The sequence below is a fragment of the Vipera berus genome (genome assembly GCF_964194415.1).
Source record: "Vipera berus genome assembly, chromosome: 2".
In the NCBI taxonomy this organism is placed as follows: Eukaryota; Metazoa; Chordata; class Lepidosauria; order Squamata; family Viperidae; genus Vipera; species Vipera berus.
Window position 1 is genome coordinate 278,075,377 of NC_138203.1, and position 21,988 is coordinate 278,097,364.

General features: G+C 47.0%; 2 protein-coding genes across 2 annotated transcripts in view; both read right to left on the reverse strand.

Moving 5' to 3' along the window:
* Positions 1 to 300: 300 nt before the first annotated feature.
* LOC308661243 (uncharacterized protein) lies at positions 301 to 1,571 on the reverse strand. Its single transcript, XM_081316157.1, has one exon. It carries the CDS (start codon positions 1,238 to 1,240, stop codon positions 374 to 376), a length of 867 nt encoding a protein of 288 aa, XP_081172283.1. The 5' UTR covers positions 1,241 to 1,571; the 3' UTR covers positions 301 to 373.
* Positions 1,572 to 7,343: 5,772 nt separating this feature from the next.
* LOC308661165 (uncharacterized protein) overlaps positions 7,344 to 21,988 on the reverse strand; it is a 34,062-nt gene continuing 19,417 nt past the window's right edge. Inside the window, exons 5-8 of the mRNA XM_081315994.1 lie at positions 20,210 to 20,336; positions 18,213 to 18,323; positions 14,719 to 15,315; positions 7,344 to 8,307 (exon numbers count right to left, since the gene is read on the reverse strand). Coding sequence (XP_081172120.1) covers positions 7,736 to 8,307; positions 14,719 to 15,315; positions 18,213 to 18,323; positions 20,210 to 20,336 — 1,407 coding nt within the window. The 3' untranslated portion in view covers positions 7,344 to 7,735. The remainder of the gene's footprint in view (positions 8,308 to 14,718; positions 15,316 to 18,212; positions 18,324 to 20,209; positions 20,337 to 21,988) is intronic.

Genomic DNA, 21,988 nt, shown 5'->3' on the forward strand with positions numbered 1-21,988 from the left:
CTAGGACTGGGGTGACGGCGCGCATGCCCACAGAGAGGGCTCTGCGTGCCACCAGTGGCACATGTGCCATATGTTCGCCACCACAGAATCAGGCTGTCGTTGACCACTCTGAAAAGCGCAGGTCTCTCTGACAAACGTATGCCATACTAAACAAACTCAAATTCAAAGGAAAAGAAATCTAGCCTGTGTAACTCATACAATGCCCAACTTCCCTAAACTTAATTACTAGCTTAATTACAATGCTAGTAAATTGACTTTCATTTTCTTTAGACAGTGCACCAGAGACTCATGTTGTCTAGGTAATGTTTAATCGGAACAAAGGACAAACACAAAACGGTTGCAATCAAGTTTTGTTTACAGGGTGCGCAGGTTTTCAGACTACAATTGTTGTCACGTGGACTCGCTGGTGCTTCAGCAGGGCCCCTTTGTGGCAAAAGCTTTTCCCACATTCCAGACACTGATAAGGTTTCTCGTTGACGTGCTTCCTTTGATGGTCGATCAAGCTGTCGCGCCGAGAGAAGCTTCTCCCGCACTCGGGACACACGTACGGCCTTTCTCCCGTGTGGATCCTCTGATGTCGTATCAAATGGGCTCGCTGTCTGAAGAACTGGCCACACTGAGGACATTCGAAGGGTCTCTCTCCGGTGTGAATTCTCACATGCCTTATCAAAGTTTCCCGGGTGGGAAAGTTTTTCCCGCACTCAGGACATTCATAGAGTCTCTTCCCTGCCCGGAGACCCCTCAACAAATGTTCTCTTTGCTGGAATATTTTTCCAATATCGGGGTATTCGTGGGGCATCTCGATCGCGTGCAACTGCTGATGGTGCATTAAATTTTCTTTCTGCCGGAAACATTTCCCACATTCGGGACATCCAAACGGCTTTCCCCCTGTTTGAATTCTCGGACAAGACTCTTGTTGGCCATTTTCCACCCACATTGGACACTCAGAGGGGTCCTCACCAGGGTAACTCATCACAAACCCTGGTTTGTAGTGGTATTTTCTACAATAGTCTGAAACTAAAGGTTCTTCTGCCATAGACTGCAGTTCAGAGGTTTCACTGCAGAGGGCGATAAAATTTTCTAGAGCCTCTCTGGGATCTACATCTAACGGCATCTTCCCCTGTTCCATGCTGGGCTCACAACTTTGCTCGGGAATGGCTGTCGTCGCAGGAATATTCCACTGTGAGAATTCGGTCAGTGTCTCCGTCTCTCCTTCCATCCGGGAGCTCTTCAGCTGCATCCAGGGCCTCTTCACATCACCTGAAGGGGGAGACAGAGAGGAATTTTTGTCTGAATCTGGTCGTCTGTTTCCTATAATCCTTTTTTTTTTAATGGCTATTCTACCTGCCCGCTTCCTTCCTTGCCAACATCCATCTTCTTGGTCGACAATCTGGTTACGTGATACATGTTTACATGCAGGGATTCGGAATGCGGTAATTAAAAGTCAAAATTTATAATGAGGGAATTGCCTTAAGTTGTGCCAGACATACCTGGAAATGTTTGCTTACATCTCACATTGTGGAATTATACCAGGTACAGGTAATCTTCACTTAACGACCGGTCCCCTAGCAACCATCGTTAAGGAGCCCTGATGGCGCAATGGTTAGAATGCAGTATTGCCGACTGTGCCCACAGCCTGGAGTTCAAACCTGACGGATTCAAGGTGGACTCATCCTTCTGAGGTTGGTTAAAATGAGGACCGGGATTGTTTGGGGCAACAGGCTGACGTTGTAAACTACTCAGTGCTTTAAAGCACTATGGAGCGGTGTATAAATCTAAATACTATTGCTATTGCTAACTGTTCAAAGTTACAATGGATTGCCCCCCCCCCGCCCCCCAAGAGCTACTTAAGACCTGGTTCCTTCTGACTGCTGCACGTATCTGCACAATCATGATCACGTTTCAGATGCTTGGCACTTGTATGACCCGTTGCAGCATTCTAGCAATAGCCCTTAGACTTATATACCACTTCACACTCTCTGAGCGGTTTACAATATTAGCATATGCCCTCCCCCAAAAAAGCTGGGTCCTAATTTTACTGAACTCGGAAAGGTGGAAAGCTGAGTCAAACTTGAGCTCGTCAGGATTGAACTGGCTTTGGGCAGAGTAAGCCCGCAATACTGCACTGTAACCACTGCACTACCACAACGCCTGCGTGCTGCATTCACATGACTGTGATTGATGACCCTTTTTGCAGTTTTCCAATCTTTGAGGCTGAATTCTAGCAAAAAAAATGGCTGTAAGAATATGTTGATTTGCTTAACGAATATGTATTCACTAAACAACAAGCTGCAAAATGGTTGCCAAATCAAGCCCAGTTGCACGGGTGCCTCGACGTAGGGACTATCATGACGTACAATCGAAATTCTGTCTCTGTTAACAGTTGTAAGCCTGAGAACGGCCTGTATGCCCTGAGAATCTCTTGCGAGAGCAGTATTGTTTTATTGCAGGAAAAACAGCATTTCTGGGCACCTTAAAGCAAAGGCAGATTTATTATATACGCTGTACATGTTAGAACATTCAAGAGACAAATACCGGTAGCCCTCAGTGGCCACAATTGGAAATGGAATTTCAGGAACTAAGAGATGCGATCGTTAAGCAAGTCATCACATCACCAGACCAGCTTTACTACCATTTTTTACAATGGTTGTAAAGCGAATTGCGTGATTGTGAAGCAAATTGTGTGGTTGTGAAGCGAATCACGTGCTGGTGAAGCAAATCTGGTTGCGAAGCAAATTGCGTGCTTGTGAAGCAAACTGTGTGGTGGTGAAGCAAATTGTGTGGTGGTGAAGCAAATTGCTTGGTTGTGAGGCGAATTGTGGGGTTAATAATAATAAAGTTGGAAGGGACCTTGGAGGTCATCTAGTCCAACCCCCTGCTCAGGCAGGAAACCCTATATACCATTTCAGACAAATGGCTGTCCAGTCACTTCTTAAAAATTTCCAGTGTTGGCGCATTCACCGTGGTTCAGTGAATTGTGGGATTAAGCAAATTATGTGCTTGTTAAGTGAATTGTGTGGTTGTTAACGGGCAGCCATTTGTCCGAAATGGTATAGGCCAGGGGTAGGCAACCTCGGCTCTTTTATGACTCATGGACCTCAACTCCCAGAATTCCTGAGCCAGCCATGCTGAGGGAAAAGGGAGAGGTTTCCAAGCTGAGCCATGCTGGCTCAGGAATTCTGGGAGTTGAAGTCCATGAGTCATAAAAGAGCCGAGGTTGCCTACCCCTGGTATAGGCAGTGCTTTTTTTGTAAAAGAAAAAGGTGCCGGAACTCACACATGTCATACAACCCACCTTGCCTACCCTACAAGGTTCCTTCCAAAAAAGGTGCCGGAACTCCGTTCTGAGCGTTCTATGAGAAAAAAAGCCCTGGGTATAGGGTTTCCTGCTTGAGCAGGCGGGTTGGGCTAGATGACCTCCAAGATCCCTTCCAACTTTTTATTATTATTATTATTATTATTATTATTATTATTATTATTATTATTATTATTATTATTATTATTATTATTATTATTATTATTATTATTATGGATGCCGGTCTTCCCTCTTCTGATAGTTTGTGTCTAACCTCCCTTCCATTTCTTCCCCAGCCGCCCTGCAACTTTTAAACTTGGTAGAAATTTTATTATGGATCAGCTTGATATATAGCCACACATTTCACAAGCGTGACTCTTGGTGATGAACGGTGAAACCAAACATTCAAAAGCATCTTGAATAATCAGCGAGAGCAATTAAACCTAAAGAGGAAAAAAAAAAGCAGCGGAAGGCATCAGAATTTCACACACACCATACAGGAAGTCCTCAATTTATGACCGCAGCGGAGCCCCAAATTTCTGTTGCTAATAGAGACATTGGTTGAGTTTTGTGCCCCATTTTACAGCCTCTCTTGCCACATTTGCTAACGGAATCACTGCACTTGTTCAATTAGTAACACGGTTGTTAAGTAAATCCAGCTTCCCCCATTGACTTTGCTGGTCAGAAAGTCGCAAAAAAAAAAGGGGTGGGTGGGATCGCGTTGATCCCCGGACACTGCAAACGTCGTCAATGTGAGTCATCTGCCAAGTGTCTGAATTTTGATTACGTGACCATGGGGGATGCTGCAATGGTTGGGTGAAAAAAACAGCCATTAAGTCACTTTTCCCAGGGCCGCTGTTTACCTTCGAACAGTCACTAAGTGAGCTGGTCTTAAGTCGAGGACTATCTGTACAAGCAACTCATGGGGGCTCCCTTTTACCAAGGGAGCCTCAGGCCTGCTGGGGGGAAAAAAACACACACCACAATTTAAGAAATTTCTAGAACAGGGGTCTTCAAACTTGGCCCTTTTATGACTTGTGGACTTCAACTCCTAGAATTCCTCAGCCAGCTTTGCTGGCTGAGGAATTCTGGGAGTTGAAGTCCACAAGTTGTAAAAGGGCCAAGTTTGAAGACCCCTGTTCTAGAAGATCATCCCAAAGGTGCTTTTCCAAGAGGCAACTGGACTTTGAAGACGTTTCGCTTCTAGAGAGACAACACAAAACTGCTTGCGCTGTTGTGTTCCCATAAACCCTTCAAGGGCAGCTCCACATCGAAGGCATTGCAGCAGTCCAGGGCACAAAACCTACAGAATACAGGTAGTCCTCCACTTTAACGACCACAACTGAGCTGCTTCAGCTTCCTCAGAGCTGAAGAAGCTTCTCAGATGAGAAGCGAAATGTCTTCAAAGAAAACCAAACGAAGTCCAGGTTGACTCCTGAAAAAGCACCTTTGGGACCTCATCGTGACCCGGATGACCAGGAATCTCTGTAGCCTTCCAGAAATTCACTTAGGATTCTTCTGGCCAATCTCATTTCAGGTGGGGCCCCCCAGAAGAATAAGCTCCTCTCCTGGATTTTGATCAGATGATCACCTGGGATGCTACAAGGGTCGTAAATGTGAAAAAATGATCACTGGTCACTTTTTCCAGTGACGTCGTCACTTTGAACGGTCACTCAGTGAACTGTTGTAAGTTGAGGACCGCCCGTACTGTTCTAGCCTCGTCTGAAGGCAAATCTTGTCAAAAGGTGAGGGTGAAGATCCAAAAAGGCAAGATGGCAGTCAACCGAACCACGATTACGGTTCTTCCGGGCCTCCCGTTAAGGATGGTCTTTGTAATATCTTCCGTTGTACGTGGTTTCATTTATTTATTTGCGCCACATTTAAGTTTTCATATTGTGAGCCACCCACAGGGGATCTGGAATCAGGTGACCCCCTCAATCTAATAAATGACTGGCCGTATGATCAAGCTCAATGTTTTACATATATATGTGACACTGACACCTTCACAAAAAGGGGTGGTGCATTGGCTGCAGAGTGACAATTGTCAATCTAAGACCAGGGGTAGGCCACCTTGGCTCTTTGATGACACGTGTGTGTGTGTGTGTGTGTGTGCCTTTGGTCCCATGGAATCCGTTCAAGTCCTGGGTGATCCTAGGGATCCGCAGAGGTAATTTTGGAAAAAAAAACCTGAGTTAGAGAACCAGAGGATAGCAAGTACCCTTTGCTAATTTTGGTAGTCCACAGTTTGCAACAATGGAGCCCGAAATTTCTGTCGCTGAGAGAGACAGTTGTTAAGTGAATTTTGCCCCCATTTTATGAGCTTCCTTGCCCCAGTGGTTAAGTGGGTCACTTGAGTTATTAGGTTGGTAACATGGTTGGTGAGTGAATCTGACTTCCCCTTTGACTCTGCTTGTCAGGAGGTCGCAAAAGGGGATCGATCATGTGACCCCGGGACGCTGCAACCGTCATAAATACAAGTCAGTTGCCAAGTAGCCGAATTTCGATCACGTGACCGTAGGGCTGCTGCAACAGCCCTAACTGGGAAAAATGGTCACAAGAAGGCTTTTTTTCAGTGTTGTGACTTTGCACCGTCACTAAATGAACTCTTGTAAGCCACCTGTCTGAAATGGTATAGTCCAAGGGTAGGCAACCTTGGCTCTTTTATGACTCGCGGACTTCAACTCCCAGAATTCCTGAGTCAGCCATGCTGAGGGGAAAGGGAGAGGTTTGCAAGCTGAGCCATGCTGGCTCAGGAATTCTGGGAGTTGAAGTCCACGAGTCATAAAAGAGCCAAGGTGGCTTACCCCTGGCCTAGGCCGCTTTATGACTTGTGGACTTCAACTCCCAGAATTCTTGAGCCGGCCATGCTGAGGGGAGAGGTTTCCAAGCTGAGCCATGCTGGCTCAGGAATTCTGGGAGTTGAAGTCCACAAGTCATAAAAGAGCCAAGGTGGCTTACCCTTGCTACAGGTTCTCCTGCTCGAGCAGGGGGCTGGACTAGAAGACCTCCAAGGTCCCTTCCAGCTTCTATTCTATTCTAAGTGAAAGCTGAGGACTGCCCGTGTTCAGAAATCCCATCGGTTCACAAAGGAAGCTGGAAGGTGCCTCCGTTGACTATTGCAGGTTTGGCAAAGCTTGGCCCATGGGCCAAATCCACCCTGCCTGTTTGTGCGTGGCCTGTGAGATACGTTTCTGGGCAGGCAGATGGCAGAGTCAGGCCTGAAGTCCCAGGTGAGGGATGGAGCCACGGATGGGGCATCCTACCATGGCTGGTGAAGTGGCACCATCCAACAGGTGCCGTGGCCCTTGGCTGGTAGGTCTGCCAGATGTGCCCATGGATGCAGAGGAGGGGCAAGATCTGGCCCTTTACGGGAGGAAAAAAATGGCTAACTCCTGGCGTATATGGAAGCTAGTAATTCATTTTGGGGAAAAAATGAGGAAAACCATTCAGGACTGAGAACCACCCAGCTCTAAGTTCTCACCTTAGGATCACAATTGGGGCCAGGATATTCATGGCTAAGCAAAAGACAGTTAAGTGAGTTGTGGCCGATTTGTAATGTTTTTGCCACAGCTGTTCAGAGAATCGTTAAAAACGAATCTGGCTTCCCGCATTGACTTTGCTCGTCGGAAGCCCGCCGGGAAAGTCATAAATGGCCATCAGGATGCGGCAACCGTCACCGAATACGTGCTAGTTGCCAAGTGATGCTGCAAAGATCGTAGGGGGGGACGGACCGTTTGCAAGTCACCATTTCAGTGCCGATAGTAACTTCAAACGGTCGTGAAATGAATAGCTAAAAGTTGAAGACTATCAGGAGTTGCCAGTTTTTAAGGGTCTCTGATATTAACCTGATTTACCTAGTATCAGGAAAGCAGATTTACAGAGTGTTATTTGTCTACTGCAGAGGTCTTCAAACTTGGCCACTTTTAAGACTCGGGGACTTCAACTCCCAGGCTGAGGAATTCTGGGAGTTGAAGTCCCTGAGTCTTAAAAGTTGCCACGTTTGAAGACCCCTGGTCTACTGTAACTGCAGTTAAACCAGTTGTGCTCCTTATGTTGTTACTTTTTTTTCAAAAAAAAAAAAAAAAAGCCAAATTATGCCACCCAAACTCACTGGGAGTTTGATGGCGTATAAATTCAGTAAACTTTTTTAAAAAAAAGGAAAAAAAATTAACAGAACTGCAGAGCTGACCTCGACACCCTGCCTGGATTCCGGGAAGGCTGTCATGTCCTGTCAGGAAATTACCGACACCCCCAAACTCCTCATCGTTCCCCCAAACAAGAAATGACGTTTCATTTATCACGGTTTTATTTCCTCCTGGGGAAGCCAGCATCAAACACACCCCCTCCTTCGATTCCACCACCGTAAAGAAAGAGTTTGTGGGTGTGTGTTTGATCCGACTAACCGGCTAACGCGTGACCCGAAAGGGAAATAAAACCAGGTCAGCACTGAAAGCGGGCCGGGAGAGAACGCTTCCTTTTCAGACGAATGCTTCGGTCCGACAAGCCCCCCTGAGAAGAGGGAGGAAGAGGAGGAAGAGGAGGAGGAGGAGGAGGCGAAGAGGTCGCTGAGTTCTTGCACGGCTCCGAGATTCGGGACTCTGTCGATACTTCAGCGGGCGGCGTCTGGGAAGAAAGAGGGGGCCCTTGGGCAGGAGAAGTAAGAACGGGCAGAGATGCAGCCGTGCGGCCTTTACACACGATGGACAACACATCTTGGAGAATCCCAGTCTGGCTTGAATGCGCAGTCTGGAGTTTCCAGCCTTTCTCTCGTAAGTAGCCTTCCAGCTTCTCCACCGCCTTCCTTTCGCACTCTTCCCACGCCTTCTCGATTTCACTCGAGGGCGCGGGCTTGGCCTTCTGGGGCCCTGGCAAGGCCGGGTCCATGAGAGGGTTTCCCGCCGCCGAGTCCGCAATGCCACCTCGGGATGGACCAACGTCCGCTCTCCTTTCCTGCCGGGCCTTGCGAATGTTTCTCATCCGTTCAGGGCTGGTCAGCGGCGGCTTTTGGCTTCCTGAGGGAGGAAGGGAGAAACACAGGCGTCTTAAAAGGACGGAGCGTGGAGCTCAGGTAGAGACTCGGAGCTGCGTGTGCAAGCATCGGCCCTTTCCTGGCTTTATCAAGGAAAAACAAACAAACACGCAACTAGGTGTGACTGCATGAATGCAGCTGCTTCCTTCGGCTGGCTTTTTAAAAAGGATATTGTGGGAAGAGTCCGAAAGAAGTGGAAGAGCCTAAGACAGGGGTAGGCCACCTTGGCTCTTTTATGACTCGTGGACTTCAACTCCCAGAATTCCTGAGCCAGCCATGCTGAGGGAAAAGGGAGAGGTTTCCAAGCTGAGCCAGGCTGGCTCAGGAATTCTGGGAGTTGAAGTCCACAAGTCATAAAAGAGCAAATGTTGCCTACCCCTGGCCTAGGCCGCTTTATGACTCGTGGACTTCAACTCCCAGAATTCCTGAGCCAGCCACGCTGAGGGGAAAGGGAGAGGTTTCCAAGCTGAGTCATGCTGGCTCAGGAATTCTGGGAGTTGAAGTCTACGAGTCATGAAAGAGCCAAGGTGGCCTACCCCTGGCCTAGGCCGCTTTATGACTCGTGGACTTCAACTCCCAGAATTCCTGAGGTAGCCATGCTGAGGGGAAAGGGAGAGGTTTCCAAGCTGAGCCATGCTGGCTCAGGAATTCTGGGAGTTGAAGTCCACGAGTCATGAAAGAGCCAAGGTGGCCTACCCCTGGCCTAGGCCGCTTTATGACTCGTGGACTTCAACTCCCAGAATTCCTGAGCCAGCCACGCTGAGGGGAAAGGGAGAGGTTTCCAAGCTGAGCCATGCTGGCTCAGGAATTCTGGGAGTTGAAGTCCACGAGTCATGAAAGAGCCAAGGTGGCCTACCCCTGGCCTAGGATAAGTGGCATGGAAAGCAATACAATCTCTTGAGCTTGGTGGTTTTCTTCAGACATTTCATTACCCAACTAGGTAACATTATCAGTGCTGGGTAACGTTGTTAGCAGTGATGATGTTCCCAAGTTGGATAATGAAACGTCTACAAGACAACAACCAAGCTCAGAGCGCAACAAAGACCCCGGAGTTCAACCCTGGGCTACAAATATTCTCTTCTATATTTCCTGTAACCTCAAGAGGATGATAAACCTATACGGCTAGTCCTCAGCTTATGACCAGTCACTTCGCAACTGTTTGAAGTCACAAGGGACCCACAAAAGGTACTTACAACCCAATTCTGCAGTTCCGACGGCAGGGAGCCCCGTTTTGATGCTGGGTAGCCATTTTGTGTCTACGGCCATTTGCAGTCAACCCACGATCATAGGACCTCAATTTATGACATTTTTTGACAGAAGCCGGGGTTTATTTCTGGTTTTTGGCAAAAAAAAAAGTCCCACAGCAAAAAATGGGTTTATTTAATGACCCTAGCATTAATAAGTATGGTGTTCGTTTAACAATCCTAGTCATCAAATCAGATGACCTGCTTTACAAGGATCGTGACTCATGATGATAATGGGCGGGCTCCGTTACAGTCAAAAGTGAAGGATTATCTGTACAGTTTAGTCATTTGGAAGGTATTGAAAGGAATGAAGGAAATTTTTAAGAAGAGACTGGTCAGCCATTTGTCTGAAATGGCACAGGGTTTCCTGCCTGAGCAGGGGATTGGACTAGATGACCTCCAAGGTCCCTTCCAACTTTATTATTATTATCAAACTTTTATTCATAAAACTGGCACTAATGGTTGACACGGGTTGACCTAGGTATCAACCAGGTATCTCCTTAAAATATAAGATGTTCCGAGTAGCGCAGTTTTTTGTAGCTTTGCTGGAATTATTGCAGGAAGCTGCAATTTCTTGATGTATTATTATTATTATTATTATTATTATTATTATTATTATTATTATTACTACAATTATGATTATCATGATTATGATTATGATTATGATTATGATTATTATTAAATAAACTTATTAAATAAGTCCCAAAAATAAATAAATAATAAATTATTATTATTATTATTATTATTATTATTATTATTATTATTATTATTATTATTATTATTAATTGTGTTGAACAAAATTGGGGAAAGGCGCAGCGTTGTCCCTCAGACATTTCAGACCTGGGTTTACTCCATCAGCCCAAGATGAGGTTTTGGAAACAGACATAGCTCGCATTAACTATGAAAGATTGGGCCAAAGGTAAGAAACACATCTGTTTTAGAATAAAATAGGTTGGAGCTCCATTGCTCTTAGCCTACTCGGTTAGAAAGCGCACAGCAGGGTTTCTCAACCGTGCCAGCTTTAAGATGGGTGGAGTTCAAATCCCAGAATTCCCAGAATTAGCGATGCTATTTAGCTAAACCCACACACCTTAAAATAGGTCAGGTTGAAAAGCAGCCCTGAATAGCGGAGAATGTGCTGAATAAGAAGCGCAGAAAATGCTATTGTATTCCACACTCAGCCAGAGCAGCAGTTTGGGGGCAGGATTAGGGGCAGAGAGAGAGACCCAATATCTAGTCTCCATTGAGCTACAGAAGGTCCCTGGAGTGCTCTGAGGCAATAGAATCAAGAATCACGTGAAGTGTTAATACCACTTTACTACGCCTTGGTAAGGCCACGCTTGGAATACTGCATCCAGTTTTGGTCACCACGATGTAAAAAAGACGTCGAGACTCTGGAAAGAGTGCAGAGAAGAGCAACAAAGATGATCAGGGGACTGGAGGCTAAAACATATATGGAATGGCTGCTGGAATTGGGTATCTCTAGTTTAACGAAATAAGGGACGCGGTGGCTCAGTGGGTTAGGACCCTGAGCTTGTCGATCAGAAGGTCGGCAGTTTGGCAGGTCGAATCCCGAGTGCCGCGTAGCAGAGTGAGCGCCTGTTACTCGTCCCAGCTTCTGCCAACCTAGCAGTTCGAAAGCACGTAAAAATGCAAGTAGAAAAATAGGGACCCCTACGGTGGGAAGGTAACAGCGTTCCGTGAGCCTTTGGCGTCTAGTCATGCCGGCCACATGACCACGGAGACGTCCTCGGACAAGCGCTGGCTCTTCGGCTTTGAAACGTAGATGTCGTAGAGTCGGAAATGACGTAGAGTCGGAAATGACTCTACGTCACGCACGCATGTGAGGGGGAACCTTTACCTTTAGTTTAATGAAGAGAAGGACGAGGGGGGACATGATAGCAGTCTTCCAGTATCTCAGGGGCTGCCCCAAAGAAGAGGGAGTCAAGCTATTCTCCAAACCACCTGAAAGCAGGACAAGAAGCAACGGATGGAAACTAGTCAAGGAGAGAAGCAACCTAGAACTAAGGAGAAACATCCTGACAGTTAGAACAATTAATCAGTGGAACAACCTGCCTCCAGAAGCGGTGAATGTTCCCAACACTGGAAGTTTTTAAGAAGAGACTGGACAGCCATTGGTCTGAAATGGTGGAGGGTTTTCTGCCTGAGCAGGGGGTTGCGCTAGATGATCTCCAAGGTCCCTTCCATCATCATCATCATCATCATCATCATTATTGTTGTTGTTGTTAATCCCCACTCTTAGCCCCAGAACAGTGTGGAGTAATAGGGAAAGTCCTGGACTAGGAATAGAAGACCCAATTTTTTCTCACCCCCCCCAAAAAAATCAGGCTCCCTAAAGGACTCGCATTAACCCCCTTCCTCCGTCAGAACAGAGCTGGAAGGGACACTGGAGGTCATCTAGTCCAAACCCCTGCTCAAGCAGGAGACCCTATCCCATTTCAGACAAGTGACTGTCCAGTCTTTCCTTAAAAACCTCCAGGGATGAAGCACCCACAACTTCTGAAGGCAAAGCTGTTCCACTGGTTAATTGTTCTCACTGTTAGGAAGTTTCTCCTTAATTCCAGGTTGCTTCTGTCCTTGTTTAGTTTCCATCCATTGTTTCTTGTCCCGTCCTCTGGTGCTTTGGAAAATAATTTGACCCCCCCTTCTTCTTTGTGGCAGCCCCTCAAATACGGGAATACTGCTGTCATGTCCCCACTAGTCTTTCTTCTCACTAAACCAGCCAAACAGAAAACCTTCATGTTTTACTCTCCAGGCCTTGATCATCTTAGTTATTCTTCTTTGCACTTTTCCCCCCATAAGGTCTCAACATCTTTTTTGCAATGTGGTGACCAAAACTGGGTACAATATTACAGATGAGGCCTTTTGTTGTTGTTAGTTGCGAAGTCGTGTCCGACCCATCGCGACCCCATGGACAACGTTCCTCCAGGCCTTCCTGTCCTCTACCATCTTCTGGAGCCCATTTAAGCTCACGCCTACTGCTTCAGGGACTCCATCCAGCCACCTCATTCTCTGTCGTCCCATTCTTCTCTTGCCCTCAACCTTTCCCAGCATTAGGCTCTTCTCCAGTGAGTCATTCCTTCTCATTAGGTGGCCAAAGTATTTGAGTTTTAGCTTCAGGATCTGGCCTTCTAAAGAGCAGTCAGGGTTGATCTCCTCTAGGACTGACCGGTTTGATCGCCTTGCAGTCCAAGGGACTCGCAGGAGTCTTCTCCGGCACCATACTGTAGTTCAAAGGCCTCAATTCTTTGGCGCTCAGCCTGTCTTATGGTCCAACTTTCACAGCCATACATTGCAACTGGGAAGACCATAGCCTTGACTATACGCACTTTTGTTGACAGGGTGATGTCTCTGCTTTTTAGTGTGCTGTCTAGATTTGCCATGGCTTTCCTCCCCAGGAGCAAGCGTCTTTTAATTTCTTGGCTGCAGTCCCCATCTGCAGTGATCTTGGAGCCCAGGAAAATAAAATCTGTCACTACCTCCATTTCTTCCCCATCTATTTGCCAGGAATTGAGAGGGCCAGATGCCATGATCTTGGTTTTCTTAATGTTAAGTTTCAACCCAAGTTTTGCACTCTCCTTCTTCACCCGCAACAAGAGGCTCTCTAGTTCTTCTTCACTTTCTGCCATTAGAGTGGTATCATCTGCCATGAGGCCTTACTAAGAATTTATAAAGCGGGACTAATGCTTCGCGTGATTTTGATTCTACGTTCTGTTTAGACAACCAAGGATTGTATTGGCTTTTCTGGCTGCGGCCGCGAACGGCGGGCTCACGTTTAAGTGATCGTCCAGTAGGACGTCCTATCTCCGCCCTACCTACCTCATACATTACAGGTAGTCCTTGACTTATGGCTGTTAAGGAAGCCTACCCATTACCGTCATAAGTCGCGACGTCCATAAAATAGATGACCGTGACTGACCTTTTTCTGCGAATGCTGCAGCCGTTAGGTGAATCAGTTTGTTCATTATGGGGCATTTTGGTTAAAAAAAAAGCAATCAAATGCCAGTTTGGGGCAAAAAATGTTCTAAAACATGGTTGCATAACCGCAGAATGCTGCAGATGGTCATAAACACAGCCTGCTTGCCAAATGCCCAAAGTACGGTCATGTGACAGGAAGTGACCGGGTCATAAATAATCCCAGGGAGGTCTGCTGTAACATTGAGTGAGTGGTCGTAAGTCGAGGACTACTTGTACACTCCTGAACAAAAGGTGGGTTATAAATCTAACCAAACAAGTCAGCAGAACAGAGGTGTTTTTTTGACACACGTCAACTTTCAAAAATCTTCCGTTAACAGCAAGTCACCATTTACAACTAGAGACAATCCTCGAATCACAACGGTTCATTTAGGGACCGTTCAAAGTTACGACGGTACTGGAAAATGCGACTTACGACCGTTTTTCACACTTATGACCGTTGCGGCATCCCCAGGGTCACGTGATTTACAAGCGGATGCTTGGCAACTGATGGAGCAGTTACGGTGGTTGCTCTGTGTGTGTGTGTGTGTGTGTGTGAGAGAGAGAGAGAGAGAGAGAGAGAGAGAGAGAGAGAGAGAGAGAGAGAGAGAGAGAGAGAGAGAGAGAGGAGATCCCCCTTTTGCAGCCTTCTGACAAGGGGGAAGCCAGATTCAATTCGCTTAACAACCCTATCACTAACTTCCACAACTGCACTGGTTCACTCAACAGCCCTGGCGAGGAAGGCCGTAAAATGGGGCAGAAGTCACCTAACGACTGTCTCGCTTAGCAACGGAAATGTTAGGCTCGACGGTGGGGGTACGTTGAAGATGGCACAAGTAGCTGTACACCAGGAGTCTTCAAACGTGGCCCTTTTATGACTTGTGGACTTCAACTCCCAGAATCCCTCAGCCAGGCACGCGTGCCTGGCTGAGGAATTCTGGGAGTTGAAGTCCACAAGTCATAAAAGGGCCGCGTTTGAAGACCCTTGCTGTACGCGAAGGAAATGGCAGGCACACATACAGGTGAATGCGCTGTGCGTGTGTGTATTAACTAAGGTTATTTCTGCACAGGTCTTGTGAAAATAAAAAAGAGGGCCTTGCATACACAGGAGAGCCAATGAGCGAACGAAGAAAAAAAAAAAGGAAGGATGGAGAAAGCACGGAAGGAGTACAAACCTGAGCCGGGCGTTCCCTCGGGCAAAAGAGGGTAAGCCTTCGCTTGCTTCCTTGCCTGAAGCTCACGAGCTTCTACCTCCACTTGAACCCGGGCAGCTTTAGCGACCAGCCCGGCTGCGTTCTTCCCCCTTTTGCGCCGGCGGTCGACGAGATGATGCTGGACCTCCTTGCGCTGGATCTCCCGTGGAACCACCAGATCCTGCTCGACGCGCAGGAACTGGTTCAGCTGGTTGAAAAAAGGCCACGTTCTCCGGCCAGGCCCCCACTGGCTGTGCCCTCCCAAGCAGTCCTTGTAGCTTTTCCGGAGATGTTTGGCTTTTTCCCGGCACTGGAGCCAATTCCGGTTGTAACCTCGGGCTTTCATCTGGCTCGAGATCCATTGGAACTGGGAGACGGTCCGGTAGTTTGAGAAGAGGGCGCGTTGTACAGATGTGTCTCCCCAGATCTCAATAAAAGCTCGGATTTCGCCATCTGTCCAGCGGGGATGCTTCCAGTGAGAGACCGTGAAATCCCGCAGAGGGCAAGAGGAGTTCCGGAGGAACCGGGCGCCTCTCGACGGGCTGATCGCGGCCTCCAAAGGCGAAGAGTCCCCGGATCCTAAGTCGAGAAAAATGGTGAACACGAACAGAAAACGAGCCATGTTTCACTCAGGCGTGGCAGCTAGAAGTCTCTCTGTGTTTTGTTTTGTTTTGTTTTAAAAGGCTGGACAGAAGGAAGTGTGGGGAGGCTGTGAAAGTCAGCACAGGTAAGGAGGTGGGCAAACGGAAAGACAACATTGTCGCAGGAGAGAGGTGCGGCAAAGCCGATTCCAAACCGAGCAAGAAGGGTGGTTTTTGGCACCGATTTTCTTTCAATCGGTTCGACACCCGATTTTGGATGTTCAGGGGGGTGTTTGGTTGTTGTTGTTTTTAAATGTTTGTTTGCCACTCAGGGTTCCTTCCCAGGGTTAGACAGGCAGCCGTGCAGATTTGATTAATAAAAGCAGGGCTTTTTTTCTCATAGAGGACAATATGATATATACTGTGTGTGCATATGTATCTACAGCATAGATATAGATATATAGATATAGATATATAGATATAGATATAGATATAGAGATATAGATATACATATACATATACATATACATATAGATATACATATACATATAGATATAGATATATAGATAATAGATAGATATAGATATATAGATATAGATATATAGATAGATATAGATATAGATATAGATATAGATATAGATATAGATATAGATATAGATATAGATATAGATATAGATATAGATATAGATATAGATATAGATATAGATATAGACAGGGCTTTTTTTCTCATAGAACGCTCAGAACGGAGTTCCGGCATCTTTTTTGGATGGAACCTTGTAGGGTAGGCAAGGCGGGTTTGTATGACATGATGTGAGTTCCGGCACCTTTTTCTTTTACAAAAAAAGCACTGGATAAAAGAATCATGTGAACAGAACGACAGCCGTCAAGGGGAACAGGCCTTAAACCAAGAACACATGACCAAGAAATGGGACTGAGCAGTGACAAATTATTGTTTTTATTTGTAATGTGGGAGGGGGGGTTTAGGGTCTCCCGAGTAAAGCACAGGCTATGTTGTTGTTATGTTAGCCTTGGTGGAGCAGTGGGCTAATGCCTCCTTAAGTAACACCAGCTGCCTGCAATTAGTGCAGGTTCGAGTCCCACCAGGCTCCAGGTTGACTCAGCCTTCCATCCTTCCGAGGTAGGTAAAATGAGGACCCAGATTGTTGGGGGCAATTAGGCTGACTTTGTAATAATGCCGCTTGGGGTGTGTGTGAAAGCCCTAATAAGCAGGCATATACATAGAGTGAAGGCTACTGCTAAGCTTGTAAGCCGCCCTGAGTCTTTGAAGAAGGGCGGGATATAAATGGAATTTTTAAAAAAATGTCGTGGATCCCGTCTTTGTTCGTTCTCTCTCTCTCTCTCTCTCTCTCTCTCTCTCTCTCTCTCTCTCCCTCTCTCCCTCTCCCCCTTCTCTCTCTCTCTCTCTCTCTCCCCCTTCTCTCTCTCTCTCTCTCTCTCTCTTCTCTCTCTCTCTCTCTCTTCTCTCTCTCTCTCTCCCCCTTCTCTCTCTCTCTCCCTCTCTCCCCCTTCTCTCTCTCTCTCTCTCTCTCTCTCTCTCTCTCTCCCTCTCCCCCTTCTCTCTCTCTCTCTCTCTCTCTCCCTCTCTCTCAACGTTTGCTCTTGTCAAGAGCCAAGATTCCAAGATTCCTGCAAAATGGACATTCGTGCTAATGCAGGCAGACTCACGCTATGCAATTTCTACCAAACGGATCCATAGTTCACAATCTTATTTTCCTTAGTGGCAGAGGGCCTGATGTTGTGCGTGTGTGCTTTGGTTTTCAAACAAGGCAACCCCAATTCAACAGACGTCCGTCCGACCTAAGACCTTTTCCAAAGCTGCGTGAAATTTTAAAGACAATCGCAATGAATCTTCCTATTTTCTTCCAGAGGTGGACCTTTTGCAGCATTAAAAAAAAAACCTTAAAAAATAATAATAATACAGATAGTCCTCAACTTACAACAGTTCGTTTAGTGACCGCTTGAAGTTACAACAGCACTCAAAAATGTGACTTAGGACCATTTTTCACACTGACGGCCTTTGCGGCATCCCCATGGCCATGGCATCAAAGTGCCACTTAGTTGGCAACTGACTCATATTTATGACGGTTGCGGTGTCCCGGGATCACGTGATCCCCTTTTGCGACCCTCTTGACAAGCAAAATCAATGGGAAAGCCAGACTCACTTAAGAACCGTGTTACTAACTGCCGTGGTTCGCTTAACAACTTTGGCCAGGCAGATACATCGCTGGACCAATGGACAAATGTCTCGCTTAGCAACGGAAACGTTGGGCTCAATTGTGGTCGTAAGTCGAGGACTACCTGTAGCTTTTTACTGACTGTAGGCAGTGGTGGGATTCAGCCGGTTCGCACCACTTTGGCAGAAGCGGTAGCTAATTTTTTTGTGGCCCGGTCCCAGAAAGGACTTCCAGAAGTGGCATCCACACAGAGAACCGGTTGTTCATGTATTTGAATCCCACCACTGACTGTAGGCCTATTGCTCTGGGATCCTGTACTTTTTTAATAATTTAATTTAATAATTTAATTTGTATACCGCCCTTCTCCCGAAGGACTCAGGGCGGTGAACAGGGCAATACATAATAAAAAACAGGATACAAAAATTAAAAAGTAATTAAACAACAATGCCCGTAATAAATTAATACATATTAAAAGTTAAAACCAATTTATAAAACCCAACCCCATCCCATCAGACCAGGCCAGCTTGTTCAAAAAAAAAAGGTTTTGCTGAACAATGCCCTAAAATGCTTTAAATAAGCATACAGAAAAAGAAAGCTGGCTGAGAAAAATTAAAATGCTCTCCAAAACCAACTTGGCTCAAAGGGAGCTCTAAAATTATTCTGGTCTTGCAAGAGTAATAAATTCAGTCTTTCCTCTTACCTGATTCGTGATCCGGAATTCTCTCGCTTTCGACGGGGAACTGGATGAAACCCGGCTCCTCCTCTTCTTCTGGATTGGAAGCAAGATCCGGTTTGGGCACCAAGAGTCCCTCTTAGGATTCAAGACAGAAGGAGACCAGAGAATTAACTGGAGTACAAATTCTGGTGAATTCTTAGCTTCCCAGCTTCCCCGTCATTCGTTTCTGTTCAGTCTGTCTCACTTCAACGGAGCAGCTAAACCAGGCGCTAACTAGACGTGGTCCTTGAGTTACTCACAGTCTCGTGCTTTCTAGTCTGGTGCCTTTACCGTTAGACCAAACGGTCTTAGCATTAGCTAGTCTTTTTTTTTAAATAACCTGAGGCTTACCAGATGCATTCACTTCAAATCCCAGAATTCCTAGCTAGCAGGGGAGGCCTGGAAACGACAGAGCAATATTTCCCCAAGGCTTCCAGGTGAAACGAAGGCCATGCAAGACAGCCTCGTATACGGCATAGATCCTTGTCGTGATTTTTTTATTTGGTTGTTTTTGGTGGGGGGGGGGGACATCTGTCTCCTATGGTATCTATCTGGCTAATCCAACCTGACAGAATCGGCAGGCTCCAGGTTCCTTCAATTAACCCAGGGGTCTCTAAACGTGGCAACTTTTAAGACATGTGGACTTCAACTCCCAGAATTCCTCTGCCAGCATACCTCAGCATGGCTGGCTGAGGAATTCTATCGATCCAATGCCATATTTGGAGACCCCTGGATTAAACACTGCCGCCTATTGGGACCCTGGAAGGGCATCTTCTCTGCCACAGCATCTGCCCTATAGGCTAGGCCAGGGGTAGGCCGCCTTGGCTCTTTTATGACTCGTGGACTTCAACTCCCAGAATTCCTGAGCCAGCCATGCTGAGGGGAAAGGGAGAGGTTTCCAAGCTGAGCCATGCTGGCTCAGGAATTCTGGGAGTTGAAGTCCACAAGTCATAAAAGAGGCAAGGTGGCCTACACCTGGCCTAGGCCGCTTTATGACTCGTGGACTTCAACTCCCAGAATTCCTGAGCCAGCCATGCTGAGGGGAAAGGGAGAGGTTTCCAAGCTGAGCCATGCTGGCTCAGGAATTCTGGGAGTTGAAGTCCACAAGTCATATAAGAGGCAAGGTGGCTTACCCCTGGTCTAGACTAACGTTCCCCTCAAAGGCAGCTCATATCCTACTCCTGTCAACTCTTGAAGACTTGGCTCTTTGTCCAGGCTTTTGCTTAGGGTGGTTCGAAGCCTCTAAGCCAGGGGTCTTCAAACTGGCTGGCTGAGGAATTCTGGGAGTTGAAGTCCACAAGTCTTAAAGTTGCCAAGTTGGAAGACCCCCCCTGCTCTAAGCAGTGAGTGCCTATTTTTAATTATTGTCCGTTTTTCTCACCTTGTGTTCCTCCGTCTTTGCTGTTACATTATTTTACCGTTCTTTGTGTTTTTAACTTTCTGACCTTTTCAGCGACTTTGGACTCATCTTCTTGCAATGGCAACTTTTAAGACTACCAAATGACAACCTCTGCCTGTCCCAGGTCCTTGGGAAGGACTGGGTAAGTGGACAGAAAATGCCAAATCAGTTTAAGCAGTCCATCTGACTGTACGATCAACCATAATAACCTTCCATTTGAATACACAGCTTTCCTAGTTGATAAGCCAGCGGGCCTCAAACGGAAGCCGGATGGCCATATGTCAGAGATAATAATAATAATAATAATAATAATAATAATAATAATAATAATAATAATAATAATAATAATAATAATAATAAGAAGAAGAAGAAGAAGAAGAAGAAGAAGAAGAAGAAGAAGAAGAAGTAGTTGGAAGGGACCTTGGAGGTCATCTAGTCCAACCCCCTGCTAAGGCAGGAAACCCTATACCATTTCAGACAAATGGCTGTCCAGTCTCTTCTTAAATGCTCCAGTGGTTCCTGCACTGAGAAGAGGGTTGGACTTTAGGTCCTCTAGGGACCCTAACAATTCCAGGACCCTTACCCAAAGAATCTGCGTCCCCATCCTCCTCCTGCATGACTTGCCAGAACATGGTCTGCTGGCCCAGTTGGATCGGGGTTGGATCGACCACATTCAATGAAACGCCAGCATCATTCGGGTCCAGGAGATCCTGGAAATGGGAAAAAGTCACTTGCAGAGCATGCGTGTGCATATCGTTCCATGATTATCAATGTCTACAAAATAACGTATGGCATTTGGCAAGGATAAGTGTAATAGGATGCAGAAAGAGAGATGATGGGAAGGAGGGAGGAAGGAAGGAGCGGGAGGGAGGGAGGGAGGAAGAGGGAGAAGAAGGGAAGGAGAAAGGAAGGAGGGAGGGAGGGAGAGAGGAAGGAGGGAGAGAGGGAAGAAAGAAGGAAGAAAACAGAAAGGAAGGAAGGAAGGGAGGAAGGAGGGAGGGAGGGAGAGAGGAAGGAGGGAGGGAGGGAGGGAGGAAGGAAGGAAGGAAGGAAGGAAGGAAGGAAGGGGAGGGAGAGAGGGAGGGAGGGAGGAAGGAAAGAAGGAAGGAGGGAGGCAGGGAGAGAGGAAGGAGGGAGAGAGGGAAGAAAGAAGGAAGAAAACAGAAAGGAAGGAAGGAAGGGAGGAAGGAGGGAGGGAGGGAGAGAGGAAGGAGGGAGGGAGGGAGGGAGGGAGGAAGGAAGGAAGGAAGGAAGGAAGGAAGGAAGGAAGGAAGGAAGGAAGAGGAGGGAGAGAGGGAGGGAGGGAGGAAGGAAAGAAGGAAGGAGGGAGGGAGAGAGGGAGAGAGGAAGGAGGGAGAGAGGGAGGAAAGAAGGAAGAAAAGAGAAAGGAAGGAAGGGAGGAAGGAGGGAGAGAGGGAGAGAGGAAGGAAGGAAGGAAGGAAGGAAGGAAGGAAGGAAGGAAGGAAGGAAGGAAGGGGAGGGAGAGAGGGAGGGAGGAAGGAAAGAAGGAAGGAGGGAGGGAGAGAGAGAGGAAGGAGGGAGAGAGGGAGGAAAGAAGGAAGAAAAGAGAAAGGAAGGAAAGGAGGAAGGAGGGAAAGAGAGAGGAAGGAAGGAAGGAAGGAAGGAAGGAAGGAAGGAAGGAAGGAAGGAAGAGGGAGAGAGGAAGGAAAGAAGGAAGGAGGGAGGGAGGGAGGGAGGAAGGAAGGAAAAAGGAAGGAAGGAAGGAAGGAATAAAGGCAAGAAAGGATACAGCCTTTTTGCACACACAAACACATATTCAGCATTAGAAGCCCAGTACAGGCTTAAACTTTTTAAAGACCACATCAGATCATCAAACTGACAACTGGAAATACTTCCGGCAAGATACACAGCTATTCACAAATCCTAGACTAAAATGATAATCCAGTTTGCGCATCCCATGGCTCCAGCAACTGGGCTAATGCATGAACTCTAGCAGACCACGGGCCAGTATTTCACACAAACATGCCCACACAAGGTATGCTCGAGTTACGATGGTTAAGTGCAACTGGAATTCTCTTCACTAAACGATGCGGTTGCACAGTGTGATGTCACGTGACGGCATCGAATAGGCATGCCCGTCAGGCCCTTCCCATTGCCCTCATTAGCTGAACCCCACCAGCCGTTAGGCGAGGACCCGCCCCAATCCAAGCCACTTCCAGCTTGATCCATCCCAGTCCTGAGGCTCAGTAGGATAAGGAATTGCCACCCCCAGTTCCCCCCCATCTCTTCCCTTTCAGCCATCCTGCACAATGGCAGCCCTAAGTGGCAGTGAGGGGGCTGAAGTAGAGGCCCAAGGCAGGGGTAGGCAAGCTTGGCTCTTTTATGACTCGTGGACTTCAAC

Bases quoted from the DNA above. Each gene is read 5' to 3' on its own strand.
- LOC308661243 (XM_081316157.1), bottom strand. From the start codon at position 1,240: ATGCAGCTGAAGAGCTCCCGGATGGAAGGAGAGACGGAGACACTGACC.